At 44.5% G+C, this 15,742-nt stretch overlaps 1 protein-coding gene across 2 annotated transcripts; it reads left to right on the top strand.

The window, feature by feature from the left end:
- Window positions 1-12: 12 nt before the first annotated feature.
- Window positions 13-14,941, top strand: Mzt2 (mitotic spindle organizing protein 2). 2 transcript variants are annotated; one of them, NM_001359003.1, is made up of 4 exons: window positions 13-159; window positions 450-634; window positions 839-984; window positions 14,653-14,941. In NM_001359003.1, the coding sequence occupies exons 2-4, from the start codon at window positions 459-461 to the stop codon at window positions 14,808-14,810; spliced, it is 480 nt and encodes a 159-aa protein (NP_001345932.1). In that variant the 5' UTR covers window positions 13-159; window positions 450-458; the 3' UTR covers window positions 14,811-14,941. The 2 variants fall into 2 exon arrangements, with proteins under 2 accessions (NP_001345932.1, NP_083630.1); NM_029354.3 differs by having other exon boundaries at window positions 13-634.
- The last annotated feature ends 801 nt before the right edge of the window (window positions 14,942-15,742 follow it).

Here is a 15,742-nt window from a genome sequence, read left to right as displayed (position 1 = left end):
CAAAAGCCAATCAAGTGCAGAAGCAGTTGGCCACAAGGCGCGTGCGCAGTGACGTCCTCAGTTGCTCTTTACTCCCCAAGTTTATGTATTTCGGGGTCGGGGGACAGGAGTGCGTATCCGTTTAAAAGCAAAGCTGTTTAGGGACCGTCAACAGAACTGGTAATTACACGAGATCGTGAATACTCGTCATCCAACAGGCATTTGCTAAGTACCCGGTATATGCCAGGTACTATTCTGGGGTCTGCTACCTAAGCCAGCAGTCCAAGTCTGATCGTCAGGCAGTGATCAGCTTCCCACCACCCCACCCCATGCCTAGCACACTGCCCTGTGCACAGTAGACGTTCCGAACAAGTCAAGTAACCGACTGTGTAAAGGCCTCTTGGAACTCTCGCCTCGGTGCTGGAGCTGTTGACTTGCAGAGACTCTGTCCAACACAGATCCCTTTTCAGGCTATACGAATGGCGGCGGCGGCGGCTGCTGCTGGTGGTGCTGCACTCGCGGTTTCCACAGGATTGGAGACAGCAACGCTGCAGAAGCTGGCGCTTCGGCGGAAGAAAGTGCTGGGGGCCGAGGAGATGGAGCTGTACGAGCTAGCTCAGGCTGCTGGCGCCGCCATCGACCCCGATGTGTTCAAGTGAGAAAGCGGGGGTCGGGACTTTGAGCTCATACTCCCTACAGATAATGCCGGCTTTAGGACTCCTCATTCCTGCATCTGCTACTCTAAGATATCCGTGTCTCTTTAAGGGGTTTCAAGACGGTGACCCAGCTGGCGCGACTCCTAGAGCATGTCCGCCCTGTGGCTTTCAGTATTCGCTAAGCACTGCATTTGTTTCCCCAGGATCCTGGTGGACTTGCTGAATCTGAATGTGGCTCCCCTCGCCGTCTTCCAGATGCTGAAGTCCATGTGTGCTGGGCAGCGGCTGGCAAGCGATCCCCAGGACTCGGTGCCCATATCTCTGTCTACATCCACATCAGAGACCCGAGGTTAGAGATGGGCTGGGTACTTCTGCCTAGAGGGTGGCCGAGGTGGGGAAGGAGTAGAGAACCTCGTGCCGGCTTGTCTTAGAATTGCTCAACCTGTCTATAGGCCTCCTCCCAAGGTCTGCAGACCCATCCACCTTTCAGGGACTTTAGTTGGCTCCACCTTTCGGATTGTACTGCTGGACCAAAGACTGGTCCAAGCAAGCTAGACTTGGTCTTTCTGACTCCCTCTCACCTCTTCATCATGCCTCCATTGCACAGGTAGAGGAATAAACATGGCTTTGGTCTCCATCTACCACACAGCCTCAAGGAAGTGTTCAGAGAGCAGAGCAGACAACGCCTCCCCCTCCGAGGGCCACGTCTAGCTCCTGTTCATCTCAGGCCAGGCCCGAACACCTCTCATCTGGGGATTTTTTTGGGTTGCAGGACTGAAGCCATCTGATTCCTTTGGGACAAAAAGTAGAGGTCTGACAGAAAGATTCACCCAGTTCTCAGGTGTGAATGGCCTGGTCATGAGTGGGACCAGGTGTAAGCAGATGGTGGTGAGCAGAGTGTAACAGGGATCTCAGGTCCTCCAGCCTGCCCATCCTATCTGTTACATCTGTTCTCTCTGCCTGTCGGACCCTCTGAAATACAGCTTGTCCTCCCAGACAAGTGGATGCAAGTCCAGTGCTCATTTCCTGCCTGTAAGTGCAAGAACCACATGGAAGGAATCCAGGTGGGGTAAAGTGAGCAGTCTGGCCCAGTGAAGGCAGACTGTCAGGCCTGGGGACTCACACATACACGCTGACCCACCCACTTTCTGATCAATGTGTGTCTCTGGCCTCTATCACCCTTTCTCTTTGTGGAAGAGAAACAAGGGTAACCTTTCCCTCAGGCCTGCAGCCTCTCCAGGTCTGCTCCATGGCCCTCCTCCCAAGCACCTGCCTCCCTGCCCCCACCCCTCACCCTGGTTCTCTTGCTGCCCATCTTCTCCTGTCACAGGCATTTGATTGTCTAATCTGTGGGTTTGGTGTTGATGTGCACTCTGCCGCTGGAAGTTGCCATTGTCCCACAAGGCCAGGGCAGCTTTGAGCTACAATACCAGGGCACTGTAGGCCATCCCAGCCATGCAACTCAGAACAAGGACATGTTTTCTTGCTTAGTCTATCAAAGACACAGTACTTTTAGAATATGCAATTGTACCGGTGCCCCCGGATCATCCAACACCCCCACACTTGCACACTTTAAAGATCCCTACCCAGGCAGAGGATGTAGGTCAGGGACAAACATGAGGGATCATGGTATGCTATTGGGAACATGACCTCAGCCTCTTCAACACTGTCCCTTGGCTGATTGCAAGTATGGCGTAGGGAACAGATGCCTCTCCCTAGCCTCCTTGACAACACCATTAAGAATGACATTTTGTGGTCATACACATCTACTTGTAAACTGAGTTTTCTTTCATACCTCATTTGTGGCCTGAGGTACCTCTGCAGGTATTGGCAGTATGGGTCCAGTATCAGGGTGTGTGAGTTCCCAGGGTGCATGAGTTCCCAGGGTGCATGAGTTCCCAGGGTGTGTGAGTTCCCAGGGCTTTTCTAGCTGTCCCTCTTCCATAGCCTTCCCATGTTGCTGCTCTCTCTCCCAGGTGCCACCTTTAGGTTGAGAAGGCTGAGGAGAAGGATTGGAGATGGACTACAGGATGAAATGAGAACTACCTGGTGAGGACAGGAACCACAGACTTGTTAGCTCTGGAGACTAGAAAGTCCCGAGGGACATTGTGAAAAAAGGAAGCTTAGGAATACTGGGTGTTGTGGAGCACAGGTGGGGCTGGACCTGTAGCTCATAGGCTACCAAGTGAGGCATAGAGATCACTGACTTCTGTGTATCTTAGCATCCATATGCACAATGACCAAGTATGGAACGGAAAAAGTAATAGGTGTGGTCAGACTGATCCAGCTGGAGGCATGTGATGGCCTGTCATGTCAAGTTTGTGACCATTGAGGTTTGTCATAGCTTTCCTGGAGGAACTAGATTGGTATTGCTTCAGGCTGTGAGTTAGATACTGTTCAGCCCCGCGAGTCTGTACAATGCTGCAGGCATCTTGATGCAGCAGGTCCGCCTAGATTGCTGGACCCTGGCTGTCCATGTGGCCTTTAGTGAATCACTCATGTCTAGTACAGCAGACGCTGGCCACAGTGGTCTGGCCGTGCTGAGGAAAGCAGTTTCAGTTCAGTGCTCCCCTATTTAGAGTTAGGGAAACTAGACAGTTTGAAAAGCTGTCTCTCCAGAAAGTACAAGGTGAAATTTTGAGTGTAGCCAGATATCATTCATAAACTGGACTATAAGTGTATGGACACTTAGATAAGTGTCTTGAGCCATAACAGGGCAGCTCTTGTCAAGGTTGGATTTTGAAGGACTAGTATGAAAATGAACACAACATCTCATGAATATATATGGACATATAATGAGATAATAATCAAGTTGTCCCTTGATAGCTATAGGGATTCATTCCAAGACTACTCCTCCCCTACAAATACCAAAAACTACAAATGCTTTCATATAAAGTATCTCTCATGCATGCTTGCTTTCCTTTTTCTTCCTTCCTTCTTTCCTTCCTTCCTTCCCTCCTTTCATTTTTTTTTTCTATGCTAAGAAGTGAACTTAGGAATTTTGTACTATGTTCTACCCTTAAACCCTGGTACATTCGTGTTCTACATACTAGCCATGAAAAATGCCACTGAGCTACATCTCCAGACCTTTCTGATACCTCTGAGTCACAAATCTGAGAGTACGGGTACCTGGCATGTTGTAGAAATTATTTAATTCCCAGCCCGGGGTTTCTACCCCACCTTAAACCAATTAGTTCCCAAATGAAAGACACACTCACAGCCTTTATATTTACAATAAGCCCCAAATGGCATAACACCCCCTCCCTCATCCCCTCATCCCTCTTTTCTCAGAAAAAGGAGGCTCCCCATGGATACCAGCCTACTCTGGCACATCAAGTCACAGTAGGACCAAGCACATCCTCTCCCACTGAAGCCACACAAGGCAGCCTAGCTATGGGGAAGGGGTCCAAAGGCAGGCAACATAATCTGAATTAGATGCATTGTGTGGTTTTAAAATATGAACCATGCTAAATCCAGCTATGCACCTGCATCAGTGGTCTCACCCACCCCCATGGCCAGCCCCAAGCAGCCATCTTGCCCTGGTTCTCATGGCCAGCTGCTGCCAAGCCACTCCTGTCAGAACCCCACTCCCAGTCTGGTTCTTCATCTTGGCTAGCCTTGCCAGAGCTCCATGATAACCAGTCCACCACCTCATGGCCAGCTGTGGGAGCATTCTCACCAGTCCGTGCTAAGCTGTGGTTACCTCTTCCCTGGTTCTTGGTTCTTTGCCCAGTCTTCCCATTCCAAAGCCTGGCCAAATTCCACCCTGTCTATGTTCTTTCCCCACTGCTCACCTGAGTCACTGCAAATGGAAAACACCAGACAATCTTAAGTTTAAAATCAACAGTTGACACAACCACTGGGGGCTGAATCTATCATCTTAAATTCATCAACTATTCTGTTAGAAATCTTCTGGTGGCGGAGATCACCACCAGGTGTGATAGTTCTCAGTCTACATCCTGCCTCCTCTTGCTCCTGCCTCACTGTACCAAAAGAGGAAAGTCTCCTCTTCCTCTCTGACTCAGAAGGCCAGCCTCCTCCTTTTCACCTATTGATTGACTTCTGTAGTCTTTTATTATCCAATCAATTAATTAGGGAAAGTTTCTCTATAGTGAGAGACAACCCCCACCGTGCCTGGTCAACAATCATTTTTTTAGTTGAAAATAGATTTTTTTCATACAATAAATTCTGATTATGGTTTTCTCTTCCTTGACCCTTCTCAGATCTTCCTCACCTCTCCAACCACTCGAATCTATAGCCTTTCTTGCTCTTTTTCAGAAAAAACAAACAAACAAACAAACAAACAAACAAAACAAACCAAACAGGCATCTTAAAACAACAACTACAACAAAACAAAAACACTCCAATTATTAGGGGACCCACATGAAGGCCAAGCTGCACAGCTACTACATATGTGTGGGGGACCTAGGTCCAACCCCTGCACATTCTTTGGCTGGTGACCCAGATTAATTTACTCTGTAGGTTTTCTTGTGATGTCCTTGACAGATTGGGAAAATACTTTTATGAATTTGTTAAAAATATTTTCTGTGACTTTGACCTGGATTTCTTCTTCCTTTGTGGCTGTTCTTGCTATGTTTGATCTTTTCATAGTGTCCCAGATGTTTTGGATGTTTTGAGCCTGAATATTTTTTGATTTAACATTTTCTTTGGCCGAGTCTTTAAGATCTGAAATTCTCTCTTCCATGTTGAGGTTTTTGTTTGACATCCTGAGTTTTTTTATTTCAGTTTTATATCAATTTGGGTTTTTTTTTTTTTTTTTAGTGATTCTGTTACTTTGTCAGAATCTATTTTTGTGACTGTTTTCTTTATTTCATTCAGTTGTATTTTCAAGTTTTTTGTTTTGTTTTTTGTTTTTGTTTTTTAGACAGGGTTTCTCTGTGGAGCCCTGGCCACCCTAGAACTCACTCTGTAGACCAGGCTGTCCTCAAACTCAGAGATCTACCTGCCTCTGCCTGCTGAGTGTGGGGATTAAAGGTGAATGTCATGACTGCCCAACTTTTCAAGGTCTTTATTAAGGCCTCTCTTTATATCCTCTTTAAAGTCTTTAAATATATTCCCAATTGCTATTTTTAAATTCTTGTCTCATGCTAGGGTGCTTTTCCCAGGGCCTAATACAACTAGGTTGCTGGTTTCTGGACATATTGTCTTGGTTGTTCATGCTTGTGTTTTTGAAATGGGGCATAGGCCTGTGGAGTTACAGTGTTTGGGGTGCTTCTTAATGTATGTGTCTGGTCTTGTCTTTATTGGGTGAGTGTTCCAATCCCAGTGTGGGTCCTAACGAGGTGTAGAGTCCCAGCCAAATGTGAAAGCTGTGGCTTCCTTGGAAGAGAGTGGTTCTATGTCCTAGGCAAGTTTGTTGGTTAAGAGGTTCCTGGTAGAAAGCAGGTCAGTGGGGAGTGTGGTGGTTTGAATATATTTGGCCCAGGAAGTGGCAGTATTAGGTGTGGCCTTGTTGGAGGAAGTGTGTCATTGTGAAGGTAGGCTTTAAGATTCTCCTCCTCCTAGGCTGGGCGGTGGTGGCGCACGCCTTTAGTCCAGTACTTGGGAGGCACAGGCAGGCAGATTTCTGAGTTCGAGGCCAGCCTGGTCTACAAAGTGAGTTCCAGGACAGCCAGGACTACACAGAGAAACCCTGTCTCAGGAAAAAAAAAAAAAATCCTCCTCCTAGGTGCTGAGGAGTCAGTCTTCTCTTGTTTGCCTTTGAAACAGGATGTAGAACTCTCAGCTCCTCCAGCAACATGCCTGCCTGGATGCTGCCATGCTTCCTGCCTTGATGATAATAGATTAAACCTCTGTACTTGTAAGCGAGCCCCAAGAAACTTAAAAGAATTGCCTTGGTTATGATGTCTGTTCACAGCAGTAAAACCCTAACTAAGATGGAGTCATAAAGGAATGGAGATGGGCTGGAAGGAAAGGCTGAGAGGGTGGTGGGAAAGCATGTGGGGAGCTTGTGTTTAATAAAACATGGAGTCTGTAAGGGGATGGATCAGACTGGAATGAGGAGCTCATATGGGCAGGCTGCAGCAGGAGTAAGAGTAAGCCTGGAGAGGACAGAAAGGAAGATGAAGGACCTTACCTAAGTCTCAGCCTTGTGTGACACCTTTGAGTCCCTGGCCAAAGGAGGTTCTTCAGGGATGGAGAGTCACAGAGGATTAGAAATGTGGTAGGAGGAAAGGCCTTCAGGGCTGCCAGGAAGAACTGAGGGGACTCTGGTTTGCCTCATGGAAAGGAGTTGGGAGCTCTTTGTATCTGAGTCAAGAGTGAGTGTGTGCACGGCCATCATTATGTACATCTTTGTCTTTTGGAGAGTATGCTCTGGAAGTATCAATAAGGCCCAGAGAAGAGCAGTTTTGACTAGTGACAGAACAGACCTTGGATCACTCTGTGTGTCCATCCTTCTTGGCCACCAGACCCTGCCCACCAGCCTTGAGAACAGCTGTGCACACTGGGAGAACTGAAGTGGCTCCTACCTGGACCCTTTATGTGCTCGGGATGGGGAAGCCAGGGTGATGCAGATGTGTCCCACCTTCCCTGCAGCACTTGTAGATCAAGGACTGGGCAGGTTTACCATCTGAGCAGTTTCTGTCTCTCCTTGTATAGCTAACATTAACAACACCTGCATGCCCATGTTGTCAGGTCACATTCCCACCAAAAAAGGAGCATGGTCTCTCGGAAGGATCAACTGGAAGGGGTAGAAGCAGCAAAGTACACTGTTCTTTACCTGCTGGCAGCATTCACAGCAGACAGGAATTCCGGACTTCAGAGGACACTCTAATGCAAATAGCAAGGAGGGTCTCACGCCATCCTAGCCAATGTCTAGCTTCAGGGATGCATCACGTCAGTAATGAGTGACAGGCTATTGCCTGTGAAGTTTCTCTATTATCAAGAGATATAACATGCTGAATAATTACTCCCTGTTCCCCTGTGTTGTAGGCTTTCTCATCACTTTCTCTTCTATTAGATTCAGTGTATCTGGTTTTATATTGATTTTCTCAAAGAGCTAGCTCCTGGTTTTGTTGATTCTTTGTATAGTTCTTTTTGTTTCCACTTGGTTGATTTCAGCCCTGAGTTTGATTATTTCCTGCAGTCTATTTCTCTTGGGTGTATTTGCTTCTTTTTGATCTAGAGTTTTCAGGTGTGCTGTTAAGCTGCTAGTGTATGCTCTCTTCAGTTTCTTTGTGGAGGCACTCGGAGCTATGAGTTTTCATGTTAGCATTGCTTTCATAAGTTTCGGTATGCTGTACCTTCATTTTCATTAGATCTGAAAAAGTCTTTAATTTCTTTCTTTCTTTCTTCCCTGACCAAGTTATCATTGAGAAGAGAGTTATTCAGTTTCCAGGCACATGTAGGCTTTCTGTTATTTTTGAAGACCAGCCTTAGGTGATTTGATAGGATGCATGGCATCATTTCAATCGTTTTGTATTTTGGCCGTTTTGTGACTGATTATATGATCAATTTTGGAAAACGTACCATGAGATGCTGAGAAGAAGGTATATTCTTTTGTTTTAAGATAAAATGCCCTGTAGATATTTGTTAAATCCATTTGGTTCATAACTTCTGCTAGTTTCACTGTGTCTCTGTTTAATTTGTGTTTCCATGATCTGTCCATTGCTGAGAGTGGGGTGTTGATTCTCCCACTATTATTGTGTGAGGTGCAGTGTGTGCTTTGAGCTTTAGTAGAGTTTCTTTTATGCATGTGGGTGCCCTTGCATTTGAAGCATAGATTATTTCAAAGTTCATCTTGGTAGATTTTTCCTTTGATGAGTATGAAGTCCTTCCTTAAATTTTTTGATAACTTTTGGTTGAAAGTCGATTTTATTCGATATTAGAATGGCTACTCCAGCTTGTTTCTTGGGACCATTTGCTTGGAAAAAAAATTTCCATCCACTTACTCTGAGGTAGTATCTGTCTTTGACATGGAGGTGCGTTTCCTGTATGCAGCAAAATGTTGGGTCCTGTTTATGTATCCAGTCTGTTAGTCTATGTCTTTTTATTGGAGAATTGAGTCCTTTGATTTTAAGAGATATAGTGATTGTTGCTTCCTGTTATTTTTGTTGTTAGAGGTTGTTATGTTTGTGTGGTTAACTTCTTTTGAGTTTGTTGAAAGAAGTCTACTTTGTTTTTTCTAGGGTGTTGTTTCCCTCCTTGTACTGGTGCTTTCCATCTATTTTTCTTTGCAGGGCTGGATTTATGGAAAGATGTTGCATAAAATTGGTTTCGTAATGGAATATCTTAGTTACTCCATCTATGGTAATTGAGAGCTTTGTTGGGTATAGTAGCCTGGGCTGGCATTTGTGTTTTCTTAGGGTCTGTATGAGATCTGCCCAGGATCTTCTAGCTTTCATAGTCTCTGGTGAGAAGTCTGGTGTAATTCTGATAGGTCTGCCTTTGTATGTTACTTGACCTTTTTCCCTTACTGCTTTTCATATATTTCTTTGTTTTGTGCATTTGGTATTTTGACTATTATGTGATGGGAGGAATTTCTTTTCTGGTTCAATCTATTTGGAGTTCTGTAGGCTTCTTATATGTTTATGGACATCTCTTTCTTTAGGTTTGGGAAGTTTTCTTCTATAATTTTGTTAAAGATATTTACTGGCCCTTTAATTTGGAAGTCTTCACTCTCTTCTATACCTATTATCCTTAGGTTTGGTCTTCTTATTGTGTCCTGGATTTCTTGGATGTTTTGGGTTAGGAACTTTTTGCACTTTTCATTTTCTTTGACTGTTGTATCAATGTTTTCTATGTTATCTTCTGCACCTGAGATTCTCTCTTCTATCTCTTGTATTCTGTTGGTGATGCTTGCATCTAGGACTCCAGATCTCTTTTCTAGGTTTTCTATCTGCAGGGTTGTCTCCTCTTTTTATTTCTTTATTGTTTCAATTTCCAATTTTAGATCCTGGATGGTTTTGTTCAGTTCCTTCACATGTTTGGTTGTGTTTTCCTGTAATTCTTTAAGGGAATTTTGTGTTTCCTCTTTAAGGGCTTCTACCTGTTTACCTGTGTTCTCCTGTATTTCTTTAAGGGAGTTATATATATTTTTCTTAAAGTCCTGTATCATCATCATTAGATGTAATTTTAAATGAGAATCTTGCTTTTCCTGTGTGTTGGGCTATCCAGGGCTTGCTGTGGTGGGAGAACTGGGTTTCGAGGATGCCAAGTAACCTTGGTTTCTGTTGGTAAGGTTCTTGTGCTTGCCTTTCACCATTTGGTTATCTTTGTTAGCCGGTCTTGCTGTCTCTGCCTGTGGCTTCTCCCTCCTGTAAGCCTGTGTGTTAGCACTCCTGGGAGACCAGTTTTCTCTGGGAGAAATTTGGGTATGGAGATTTGTGGCACAGGGTCAGCTTCAGGGTGCCGATGGAAACCGGAAGGATCCTGTCCCCAGCTGTTTCTTGGTTCCCATGTCCTGATGGCTCTGGGTGGGTCCCTCTTGTGCCAGGAATTTGAGCAAAAGTCGTGGTCTCACCTGTGCTTTCAGGTGTGTCAGCACTCTTGGGAGATCAGCTCACTCCTGGTAGGACCTGTGTATGGAGAGTTGTGGCACAGGGTCAGCTCCAGGGCACAGATATACACCTTATGGATCCTATCCCAGGACACTCCTCGTTTCCTGTGTCCTCAGGGCTCCAGGCGGGTCCCTCTTAAGCCAGGTATTTGAGCAGAAGTGGTGGTCTTACCTGTGCTCTCAAGTGTGTCCAAAGTCCTGAGAGACCTGCTCTATCACGGTGTGATCTGGTCCGGAGTGCTGTGGCACACAGTTCAGCTCCAGGCACAGATGGAAACCAGAAGGGCTGGTCTCTTCTTCTTCTTCTTCTTCTTTGTTTTGTTTTGTTTTTTTCGAGATAGCGTTTCTCTGTATAGCCCTGGCTGTCCTGGAACTCACTTTGTAGACCAGGCTGGCCTTGAACTCAGAAATCCGCCTGCCTCTGCCTTCCAAGTGCTGGGATTAAAGGTGTGTGCCACCACTGCCCGGCGGGCTGGTCTCTTCTTAATCACCACTAATTTCTTAGCTCCAGATAACCAGCATCTGTTGTCCTTGACTATTGACCATAAAGCCAGAGTCAAATGACCAAAGCTGTTGAGTTCTGCTGTTTCCTGGGGCTGGAAATTGCCCCCCTTGTGTAGCGTATGTTCCCTGTCCAATTATGTTAAATATTAATACAAGAAGCCTGTGATTGAACAGGGAAAAGGGAGGTGGAGCTAAGAGTTGCAGAGATAGGGATAGACACAGAAGAAGAGGAGGAGGAAGATGGAGGATGAATAGGATGATTCAGATTCTCCATGACTTTAAATAGCCACAGGTAGCTATTATATCATATAGGGATAGAATAATTGGGATAACTTGTCTAATCTAGGTGGGCAGCTTGTATCATTATCAATTGGCTCTGAAATTATTAGGTGAGAATCTTGTGAATTGCAAATTTATTGATACATAAATATGACTGTTTAATTATAAGCATCTAGATTTTTGATTTTACCGGGTTACTGGGAATTGTGACAGCTAATGGTGAGGTGTGAGGTCATTGCATGGGGCTGGTTTGCCAGTGACCTGCCCAGGGAGTCAGGTGGAGATGTCTCAGTAGCTTCGTCAAGATGAGAACACCCTGCTGGAGCCATGTGGCCTGCCAGTGCCCAGCATAGCTTGTGAAACTTGCCATTTCTTTTTCATCTTTTCCATAATGTCCTTTTTATATTACATTATCACCAGCTTTGTTTTCCAACTCTTTCACTTGCCAAGCAGTCTGGATCTTGGTCTGTAAATTGACCTTGAATTTGGAGATCAACATGCCTGTCTCCTGGGATTAAAGGGGTATACCACCAAGCCTGGAATTAAGCTTTTCTTCACCTAGATCTTGCTCTGTCCCAGGCTGGCCTTGAGCTCAGATCTGCTTGGCTTTATCTCCTGGAATTAATGATGTGTACCACCATATCTAGATTTAAATTTAGCTGGGTGGGTTTTCAAAGGCCTGCTCCCTTAATCTGCTATCCCCTAGAACACAGGATTTGGCTCCATTTCACTTCCTGGTGCCCCTTTAAACTCAAACCATATATTTTCTATTTTTCCTTTCTAAGCTTGCTACGCTTGTTCAAAATGCTCTTTATGAGATTTAACCAGAGAACAAAGTCTCTATCTCTACTGGGCTTTTTTTTTTAGACTTCCTTTGCCAGTGCAGTTAATATAAATCTCTTTACCTTAGCCTTATGTAGACTCTTCAGATATGGGCAAAAAGCAGCCAAGTTCTTCACCAAAATAACACAAAATCTGTCTCTATGCCATATACTGAAATTCTTCTCCATTGAAACCTCTTGGGTCAGGTCTGCACAGTTCAAATCACTCACAGCAACAAAGTCTTCCATATTTCTTCTAGGATGGCTCATTAAAACACTTAAAACATCCCATGGCTTTCCAAATCCAAAATCCTCAAATCCACATTCTTCCAAACAAAAGCATGGTCAGGCCTACCATGGCAATACCCTAGTCCCTGATACCAACTTCTATCTTAGTTAGAGTTTTACTGCTGTGAATATACATCATGACCAAGGCAACTTGTAGCCATTTAATTATGGCTAGCTTACAGGTTCAGAAGTTTAGTCTATTATCATCAAGGTGGGAGTATGGCATCTTCCAGACAGGCATGGTACAGGGAGCTGAAGAGTTCTACATCTTCATCTGAAGGCTGCTAGTGGAAGATTGACTTCCAGGCAGCTAGGATGAGAGTATTAAGCCCACACCCACAGTGACACACCTATTCCACAAGGCCACACTTCCTAATGCTACCACTCCCTGGGCCAAGCATATACAAACCATCACAAATAGCAAATGGTCCATGGCCTAGTTTCTGAATGGGATATGAAAAATGAACTCCTCCAGGTCAGTCCATTTGGATGTTGCTTTGTCTGTGCTGCCCACGAGCATACCTATCCCACCTTGTCTCTGTGGAATCAGTGCTACTCCGTGTTTCCCCTGCACCAGGGCCCAATTAAAACCACATTTAACTCATTCAGCTGAGCAGCACTAAGGCCTGGCACAAAGAACAGGGCAAGAGCAAAGCTATTTAAATGTGCTGGGTCCCTCTCATGATTTTGTGTCTAAAGCAACACTAAAGGACATGTCTTCTGGGCCTTCCCATTGTGAAGAATTTGGCTTACACAGTGTATCCCCTTTAATTTCTCTGAGCCTTAAATTCCTCCCTTCATCAACACCTTGCCAAGGGATATAAGACTCCTTTTCAGTCGGCCATTTTTTGACAAATGCTTTAGCCAACCAATCAAACAAACTTTGATACTGTTTTTAAACTGTGGGAAGGAAGTTTTTTGTTAAACCTATATTCTTCTCTGAGTGGGTCCCTGTCAAAAAACTCAGTCTGATCAAGTTTTATGTTTCTTCCACTATTAATTTTCATCCTTAAAATCTATCCCTACACATAGCCCCAAACTGCTAGAATGAGTCATCAGACTTATTAAGCCCTTTAGTAGTATAACACACCTCTTTAGTGATTACACTTTCTATGGCCCCTCTAGGAGCCTGCTTAGCCTTAAACCTGGTTCTAAGTACCCAGGCAGCTATTGGTGGGCCCTAAGGACATTGGTATTGTGTTGCCTGGCTTCCCTTTTAGGGGAGGTCATTGCTGATTGTTTGAATTCCCTTAGACAGAGGTAGTGAATCCTGCAGGGGCTGGGGTGAGGATGCAGCCTCTGGTAAGGGTGGAGATAATACTTCCTGGGATAGGCAAACCATTCAAAACTGAGTGTTCAAAGTTCTCAGCCTTAGTAGGACGCCCCCCCCCCCCCCCCGCCTGCTTCCCAAGGTACAGATTCCGGTTCCTTACCAGTCAGTGAGTGCACCTTAACTTCTACACCTCTGACATGGGAACTGAGTTGTTTGTAACTCAACAAGTCTTATCATGAGGGCATCAGTTTGATTTTCTGCAAATTGAACTCTATGGCTGCTTAAGAGAGGATTCTCTTCCACTTAGAAACCTTTAAACTTTGTCAGTTTATCCAGAGATGCTAGAGGCAACAGGCCAGCATCATTATTTTCTTTATTTTTCCCACATATTGTCAAAATTTTTTTGTGTAGTGTCACTACAATTTAGTCCACTGGACACCTGTTCTGTACAGTAGGTAAGCCAGGATAATCATTTATCTTGAAAAGTTATTTAAATAATTCACACCATGAATTTTTGGTTTTCTCCATGCTACTGAAGAGCATCCAATAACTATAGCTCTTGGTGACTTGGAAAACCTGTGCCAGATACATAAAAGGTTTATCCTTAAAGTTCTATTTCTCTATAGCCACTCCTGGTGTGATAGTCTTTGTTAGTCAGGGTTCTTTAAAGGAACTAAACTGATGAAATGAAAGCATGTATTAAAATACTATATTTTAAATATATATGTACAGATGTGTGTACATGTGCCTGTATATATATACATATACATATATATGTATGTATATGTATATATTCAGAGATTCAGTCAGTGATACAGTCCAGCAGGAAGTCCAAGAATCAAGTAGTTTTTCAGTTTACAAGATTCAGTGTCAGCATTCCCAATTTGCTGCTGGAGTCTCCAGAGATTCCCTCAGGGCTCCTTGAGTCTATGTTGGAATTCCAAAGAAGGAGATTCTAACACTACCAAAGAAATGCTTCAGCAACAAGATAAATGAACCAGGGAAAATGAGAACAAACAGGCAAAAAGCAAAAACTGCCTTCTTCCATGTCCTTTCATGTGGGCTGCCAACAGGTGTAGCCCAGAGTTAGTGCTGGTGCTCCCACATCATATAATCCAGTTAACGAAAATCCCTTACCAATGTGCCAGCATCTTAGGTTTTAGTTGATTCCAGATGTCGTCAAGTTAACAATCAAGATTACTAATCACATATGTGCAGCTGAAACAGGTTGTATGCAGCAGGAAGGTGGGCATCTCTCCTGGGAAACGAAATGATGAGCGTGCTGCAGCTGGAGTCTACCCCGGCCCTAATTATTGGGTTCTGTCTTTTCAGGAAGAAACCGAGGTGGCCCCATTCTTGGCAATGTGACCATATCGGCAGAACGTGGAAGCCGTGAAAGACCCATCCAGAGAATGCCACGCCAGCCCAGTGCGACTCGGCTGCCCAAGGTGGGAGGATCTGGAAAAAGCAACTCCCGAAGCAGCCCATAGGCTGGGACAGAGGCTGCACTTGACACCGTCTTCAAGACAGATGCTATCCACCTTCACTCCTCAAACCCTTCTGAGGAGCTGAATGTCTGTAGCTTTTTGATACTATTAAAAAATTTAGATTTAGAATGAGTTCTATGTGGAGTCCTGGTTTTTCTACAGCCAAACTAATTGGGACACAACAGTGATTTTTGTCTTTTTGGATTTTATTTGGAGTCTAAGAAAATATGTATATAGATGAATCTTCTTCTTATTTATTTATTTTCTTTTGGCTTTTTCAAGACTGGGTTTCTCTGTATAGCCCTGACTGTCCTGGAACTTACTTTGTAGACCAGGCTGGCCTCGAACTCAGAAATCCTCCTGTCTCTGCCTCCCAAGTGCTGGGATTAAAGGTGTGTGCCACCACCGCCCAGCATGAGTCTTCTTATAAACAAGCCAACATGCTTTCCATAATGTAAAAAGTTCCCTACAAGGCCCACCCATCATGGTGTTGGTAGGTCGGGGTACCAGTATGGTCACCTGGTGAGTCTGAGTCCTGGTGTGGATGGGCAGTTACCCTCTGGATCATACATGTTGTGAAGACTTCAGTACCATGCATGTACCCTTCCTGCCGAGCCTCCTCTTTAACATTTAACTCAATATTAGGGATTTTGTGGCCACTGCCCACACAGATATGGTTTAAATCCTCTATTTCTTCTCTCTCTCTCTCTCCTTCTTCTTGTCTTTTTTTAAAAAATATTTATTTATTATATGTAAGTACACTGTAGCTGGTCATGGTGATTTTTGTTTATTTCGTTTTGTTTTAAATATTTGTTTGTTTGTTTATTATATGTAAGTACACTGTAGCTGTCTTCAGACACACCAGAAGAGGGCATCAGATCTCATTACAGATGGTTGTGAGCCACCATGTGGTTGCTGGGAATTGAACTCAGGAC

The sequence above is a fragment of the Mus musculus genome, chromosome 16 (genome assembly GCF_000001635.26).
Source record: "Mus musculus strain C57BL/6J chromosome 16, GRCm38.p6 C57BL/6J".
NCBI lineage: Eukaryota > Metazoa > Chordata > Mammalia > Rodentia > Muridae > Mus > Mus musculus.
The sequence above is the reverse complement of the archived record's forward strand: the minus strand, read 5'-3'. Positions and strand labels throughout refer to the sequence as shown.